The 6,880-nt window shown below is 41.2% G+C and overlaps 1 protein-coding gene across 2 annotated transcripts in view; it reads right to left on the bottom strand.

Moving 5' to 3' along the window:
* Window positions 1-1,112: 1,112 nt before the first annotated feature.
* Window positions 1,113-6,880, bottom strand: part of LOC135636058 (ubiquitin C-terminal hydrolase 13-like) — a 29,185-nt gene continuing 23,417 nt past the window's right edge. For both annotated transcript variants that reach the window (XM_065147592.1, XM_065147594.1), the window contains 3 exons: window positions 2,087-2,161; window positions 1,934-2,020; window positions 1,113-1,755 (listed from right to left, as the gene is read on the bottom strand). In XM_065147592.1, the coding sequence (XP_065003664.1) occupies window positions 1,714-1,755; window positions 1,934-2,020; window positions 2,087-2,161 (204 nt within the window). In that variant the 3' untranslated portion in view covers window positions 1,113-1,713. The remainder of the gene's footprint in view (window positions 1,756-1,933; window positions 2,021-2,086; window positions 2,162-6,880) is intronic.

Raw genomic sequence — 6,880 nt, 5'->3', positions numbered from 1 at the left:
ACATCAGCATTTGCAGGCAAGTTAACGACATCAGCACCGGGAAGAGTCAAAAACTTTTTGATGATTAGAGTTTATTGAGCATTGCTGTTAATCATTTGTTCAAAATTTTTATTCACTTGTTTAGATATTGCATTGTATACTACTGCATGCATATTTTGCATAAACAAAAATGTTAAAGGCAAATGTCCCTACTTGTAGAGATCATGTTTTTGTTGGAAAAAATGACCATGCCTACAAATTTTAAGAGGTTTGAATTTTAGACTATGGAAGAAATGCTGCTGCTCAACAATCCATTTAAATCCAGCACATGTATGAGTAATGATTTTTGAAACCTGATGTATTATTGAATGTTTCTTTAGATTCAGTTGAGGTTTCTTTAAAAAAATAATCTTCTAAAGTCGTTTTTATTGATGAAAGCACGAAAATGATGAGTAAAAAGATAATTTCAGCTTCTCAATTATGTTTTTAGTGGCGGCGGACAACGACACCGGGTGCCATGGGTGGTTGTTGTGGATGAGGAAAGAGAGCGACGGTGAAAGGTGAGGTAAAGAAAAGAGAAAAGAGGACGACACAGATATCAATACTTTACATCTATGTCGTAGATGTAGAGAGACAAATGATCGCTCGGTATCTAAATCTACATCAGATTTTGAGTAACTTTTTTATCATTTTATATTTGGGTAGGTGTTGGCATTTGAGGATCCTTTTCCTCTTCTCTTTTTGTCTCATCTCTTATCATCATTCTCCCTTATTGCTTATCATTTTCGTGCTTTTGTCAATAAAATCGATAGCATTATGATAATTGGAGTTAGATGTTTCGTTTTTATAATTATAAAAATTTTAATATAAATTTTTTAAATCTAGATATCAAGATTCTTAAGAGGTAGAGATAAATGAAACATGATTGTAAAATTATCAAATGTGCAGGTCGTATGATTTCATTGTGAGAAATTCTGCTGCACTGCTTAGACAGAATCAACATTTGAAATTGCACGAGAATGTCCTCCCGACTGACCGATCAAACTATTGTTTGTGATTTTTTTTTTTTTTTCAATAACACTGTTATCAACATATAATTTGTTTGGAAGAAATCACCAATTTGGCACAAATAATAAGGCATGATGCTGAAAGTTCACTCAAAATTCTCATCACGAAAAAATGTATACAAGATATATATGAAGATAAGTTCCCAACACAGGCATTTCTTTTACAGGATCCGGTGCTCTCGGAAAGCCAGCCAGTTACATCAAACCATCCCATTTTACAGCCCTAGGTTTTTATAGGCCAGGATAAAGGAAGAAAAATATGGAGCCATACCCGAGGCAGGGATAAACCCAAAAAATAATAATAATAATAATAATGTCAAGGACACCAACTATTCCCTATATATACCCTTCTAGTCCAAAATCTCATGTACTAAATTATACGGGCTCAAAGAGAAGGAAATCTGGCAGAGGGCTTGATCAGAAAACCACAACTTATCAAACGAGGTGGTGCCATTGAGAGAGCTAGTGATCAAGCATATTCTCCCGTGTCGGTCCTGGCTAACGTTGACACACATATTACACCACAACAATAAACTTGGTGGTGAATCCCCTTAATTCCACCTCACCATGGTGCATTTGTGGTTAAAAGCTCAAGTTTCATCATCTGTCCATGCGATAGTGAGGTGACAGATTGAATGCCATGGGAGATCCAGCCATGAGCCACCTTTCAATTGTAAATTTTCACAGGCTTCTCAAATGTGTGGCGGTTCTGCAGGATACAATATCGAATAATTGTGGAGGAAAGCCAAATGAAATTTGCCACAGTAGTGCAGGAACATCTACAAGTAGCTACATGACTGATATAGCTAGCTGTCTAATATCCTTGAAACTGAAAAGTTATTCCGCATACATATCCAACAAAAATGCAATCAATATAATCACTCTACCTGATTAGCTGTATAAGCCCTTTTTGGAGCAGTGTCAGAGTGCTCGAGTCCAAGGTACTGCTCCCAGGCTCCATAAATGTCTCTCCTCTGCGCCAGATGAAAGGAGTTAGGAGAAGTGACAACTGGGGAGGAAGAAAGAGTAAATAAATGTACCTGAAATCTATTGGACACTATATCTGAATCCTGGAGGTATTCAGGGCGCCCAAGTGCTACAAATGCTAACTGCCACTGATTGAACACACGAAACAATGTCAGATTTCACACAAAAAAAGTGATGTTAAATTGCAAATGAGCAATTTATGCATATGTCATCATGGCAGCAAAAGTACTACAGGTTAAAGTATCTCTAACTTGCTATCATCATAATGAATACTTGTAATAGTTGGCATGTTTCTGCAGTTGTTCTTCTGTGCTTAAGACTGCCTGAGCTCTCAAAATGAGTGAAAGGTTTTACTTGCTCATATTTTTGAACAAAGTGGGTTACAATGAGTCAAAGGTTGAATTGGCAATTCTTTGGTCTACACAAAGTCACAAGAGAATAACCATGGATGATATTTTATTTTCAATGTTGTGTCATCTCATAAATGTTATTAGCACCATATACTTGACCAAGATTCAGGTTTTGAACGCTAAAAAAGAATGGGGTTCAGGTAGCAAGAGAAGATATCATCACTAACAGAAATAAATCAGGAGAATACAAAATATCAAGTGTACTAAAAACTATCACTGAGATAAATCTATGCATCAGGAAAATACCAAAAAAGAAAAACAAACACGTGCAATAAAAATCATCTTACCAAGGTTTTAACTACGCTTGGATCAGTACACACCAAGCAATATTTACTAGTTCAACCAATGGTATCACAGCATATAACTCAATACCATACAATAACATTCATTTTTATTTTTTTATTCAATAATATTGTCCGATATAGATTGATATACCGCTTTGTCATGGAACAATGCAGACAAGGTGTTCATAGCTTGTCCATGATGGTTTCCGTTCTTGTTTTTTACTGTTTTATTCGTGTTTTCGGTGCTCTTTAGGGCAGCTTGTACGGGGCAGAAAACACTATAGTCAGCCCCATTTTTGTTTATTGTCAGTATTTTTATTTCGTGTTGTCATCATGCAAAACTCGAAAATGTTTCTGATTGTGTGGCACTGCACAAAGGGAAAATTGGCCCAAAACTACACCGTTCTCATGTGCCACAGGCTGATTTCTGGCTGACGGCCTAGCGGTGTGAAACATCAGCCGTCTTGACACCTTGGAACCTCCCAGCTAGCACCGGGGCCGATGAGGATTTGGGTAGGTGTTTGAGGGGTGATGCAACGTCTTTAGTGTGACTGCTTTATGTTTGATGAAAGTGCTAGGTGAACATTGAGCCTACATCTACCTTCGAACCCCCTTTGTGTGCACTCGTTCAGCCCGTTTCCGAGACACTTTCGAGCCTAATAAATGCTGGTTGCTTTGTGTTGCTTTGGATCTTGATTATCTTGCTCTTTTCATGCGCGACGGCAAATTACCAGCACATTCGCCTTTTACTGTTTTCTTCATTGTGCAGGTCATTTGTGGACTGCACGAGGTTAAAATCTAGGCTGACCCTTGCGGACGCATGGCAAGGCAGCGTGGCAAAACCAGCATTGCTGTATATGATGGGCAACAGCAATGCATGACTGTTCCAGAGAAACAAATGAGCACTCACGCGGAAACTAGCAATGCCACTCAAGTGGAAAGTGGCATTTGCAATGAGGTTCCCACGGCGTAAGAGTTCTCTCAAGTAGAAGAGGCAAGAGTTGAAGAGTAGCATGAATGACATAGAGGTACAAAGAAAGATTGGCCGAGTTGGAGCTATGACTCAACCTTGTCAACTGAAAGTTCACAGATCTCTACGAAAGCAGGGAGCTTCTTGAGATATAGAGTCCATGCAAACAGGGTTGGAATCCCAACTAGATCAGCTGGATGTCTGATTTGAAAGGTTGACAAACGACACGAGAGTCTGTGCAATGCTTACACGGGTAAGTAAGGGACTTGACGACTCAAGTGTCGGTACTCATGCTATATGCATGCGAGCGGAGGAATGTCTCACGTCCATCTCTCATCGAGACTAAGGGCTCTCGAATTGCAAAGCTACAGGGGCGATCGGGATGCCATGTTAGAAAACTCTCTTCTATTTGAAATAGTACTTCAGAGCAACTCGACCCAAATCAGAAGATTCCAAGGTGTCATTAGCGACGATGAATCTTGTCGATGATGCTAAACTATGGTGGCACACACGATGGGAAGAAATGCAACAAGGTCGCAATAACATCGACACTCGGGAAGCCTTGAAGACGGAATTGCAAACTCAATTCATGCCAGAGAACACGGAGTTCGTTGCATTGCGAAAGTTGCGACAACTTTGCCAAACCTCTGCTACCTGAGACTATGTGAAGCAGTTTTTTCATTGATGCTAGAAATCCAAGACATGTCTGAGAAAGACAAACTTTTCTGCTTCCTCGACAGTTTGAAACCATGGGCCCAATAGGAGTTGCACTATCTTAATATCCGAGAGCTAGCAGGTGCAATCACTGAGGTAAAACAACTCACAAATTTCTCTGCAGAGATGACAGAGAAAAAGTACTCATCGGAGAAGGGATCTTTGAAATCTTCCAAATGGAAGGACCCAAAGAAGAAAGGTGCTCCGAGCTTCGACGGGACATGGATCGAAAGGGAATGTCCTGAAGTCCAACATATGTCTTTTGTGCAGTGGAAAGCATCCAATGTTGGAATGCTAACGAAAGGAGGCACTCAATGCCCTTACGACTTCTTTCCAACCGGAGAAGGTCAAAGCGAAGAAAAATCTTCCGGCTCGAACAGGTCGTGTTCTAATGATAAATCAACATCAAGACCTCGCATGGGAGCTATGTGTTTGTTGAACGCATTGCAAAGTGAAGTCCGAGAGAAGCCTAAGCAGAGGCCATAGAAGAAGATTGACTTTTCAAGCTCGTGTTTGTCGGAGATGAGAAATGACAGAGGATAACCAGGATAATCTTGCATTGGGGCGGTGCAATTGTTGTAAATTTGGATGCAAAGCCTATCTTTGAATTGGCAAAGGGAGTCAACATCAAGATTCGAGATTGGAGCGAGAGCACCAACTTCATGGCGCTTGCCTTGGATGATTTCCAAGTCGTCCTTGGGGTGGAGTTTTTGCAAGAGGCAAAAGTAGCATGTCGTTCTTGAACTCTTTTCTGATGGACGATGACTCTCCATGCATGATGGCACTTTCGAAGAGAGCTTCGAAAGACACGTATACTCTCAACTATGCAAGTGGCAAAAGAATCGAGCTGGGAAGACCCGACTCATCGCACAACGATGCAGTTGGAGTCAGAAGGCCTTAGCTCGAGACAATTGTCTATTGAGACAAACGCACTTGTAGAATATGCCAATGTTCCAGGATCTCAGTTGTTAAAGCCCTTTCCACAAAGGCACAAGGTGGAATGGCAATTTAAGCTTAGTGAAGGAGTCGACAAATCTAGTCGACCATCCACATCGGGCATCATTTCCTAAGTAGGAGAATCTTCGGGACCTCTCAAACAAGTTATTGGACGATGAACTGATCCAGAGCTTATCTTCGCTCATGGGTTACTTGGTGCTTTCAAGGGGCAAGATCTGGCAAGCGACCGAAGAATCAGAGTTAGCGATGGCCATATAACAAAGATGGAGGTGACCATATCAAAAAGTTGCATTCTGATTGGCGAAAGATCAAGAGGGAAATGCTTCCTAAGTCATAAGGTGTACAAAAGCAACTGATTAAGAGAGGCAAGGCATTGCAATGACCTCGAGTCCAGGAGGGACAAAACTACTCGAAAAGAACTTGGTCGAGAAAGCGTTGGACAAAGGGCCATGAACATCAGGAGATGAGGCATGTACTACAGCGACGAGTCTTCCGCGCCTAACCAAAATTGTTCTGCAAAAGGGAGAGCACATTTTCGGTCGCAACTGGGATGTGGACAATCCCAAAGGGACGACCAAAATCCACCTAAGCGCTCTTCAAGGGCGAAACCTAACTTGGCTCAGGTTCAAGCAATACTTCTTATGCTTCAGAAGTGCGATGACAAAGAGGGGACGAAGTTAGGTAACCAGCTCGGAGCAAGGAGTACAACTCAAGGAATTCGGATGAATCCATTCCAAATAACCCAATTCTCCTCGCCTTTGCGGTGGAGCTTTGCATCAATTGGAAATCCCGTCAAACAAAAGATGCGATGAACAAACTTCACGGGAGAAAGCCATACTCTTCAAATTTTGCGATATGGCATTGGCAAAGTTCCAACCAGCAATAGTCAAGCTTTTATAGTGTAACACCTCCAAGGGGCTTAAATGTGCATGATGACGGCATATTACCCCCACGTTTGAGTTTCTAACCTTTTCTTCGTTGTGCAGGTCCTTTGTGGATTACACAAGGTTAAGGTCTAGGCTGACCCTTGCGGACGCATATCACTTAGGGATTGCATGCCTTAGGCAATCCTAGCCAAGGGCATGACAACTTGCCAAAGTTTAACATTTTGATAACAGATTTCCTGCCAAATGCTAGTTGGACTAGGATGGGTATGGTACACACCGGTGTATTGACATGCAATATGTTGGCATACGGTCTGTCATGAAGCGATGTGCTCGACATATGTCCATGATGCTTTTTTTTCAATGCTCTTGAGTGTTTTCTCGTAGGCAACTTGTATGGGACAGGAATTACTACCGATAACCTCATTTTGCTTTGTTGTTAATGTTTTTGTTTTGTAAAACTCGAAAACGTTTCTGACTGTATGGCGTTGTGCGGAAGAGAAAATAGCCAAAACCTCATTCTCGTGTGCTATAGACTATTTTTTTATTGACAATTTCGCGATGTGAAACGTCAACTATCTTTGCACATTGGAACCCCTGGGTGGCATCGGACCATATGGGACCTTAT

Source organism: Musa acuminata, chromosome BXJ3-4 (genome assembly GCF_036884655.1).
Source record: "Musa acuminata AAA Group cultivar baxijiao chromosome BXJ3-4, Cavendish_Baxijiao_AAA, whole genome shotgun sequence".
NCBI lineage: Eukaryota > Viridiplantae > Streptophyta > Magnoliopsida > Zingiberales > Musaceae > Musa > Musa acuminata.
Note: the sequence above shows the minus strand (reverse complement) of the source record. Positions and strands in the feature narration are given on the sequence as shown.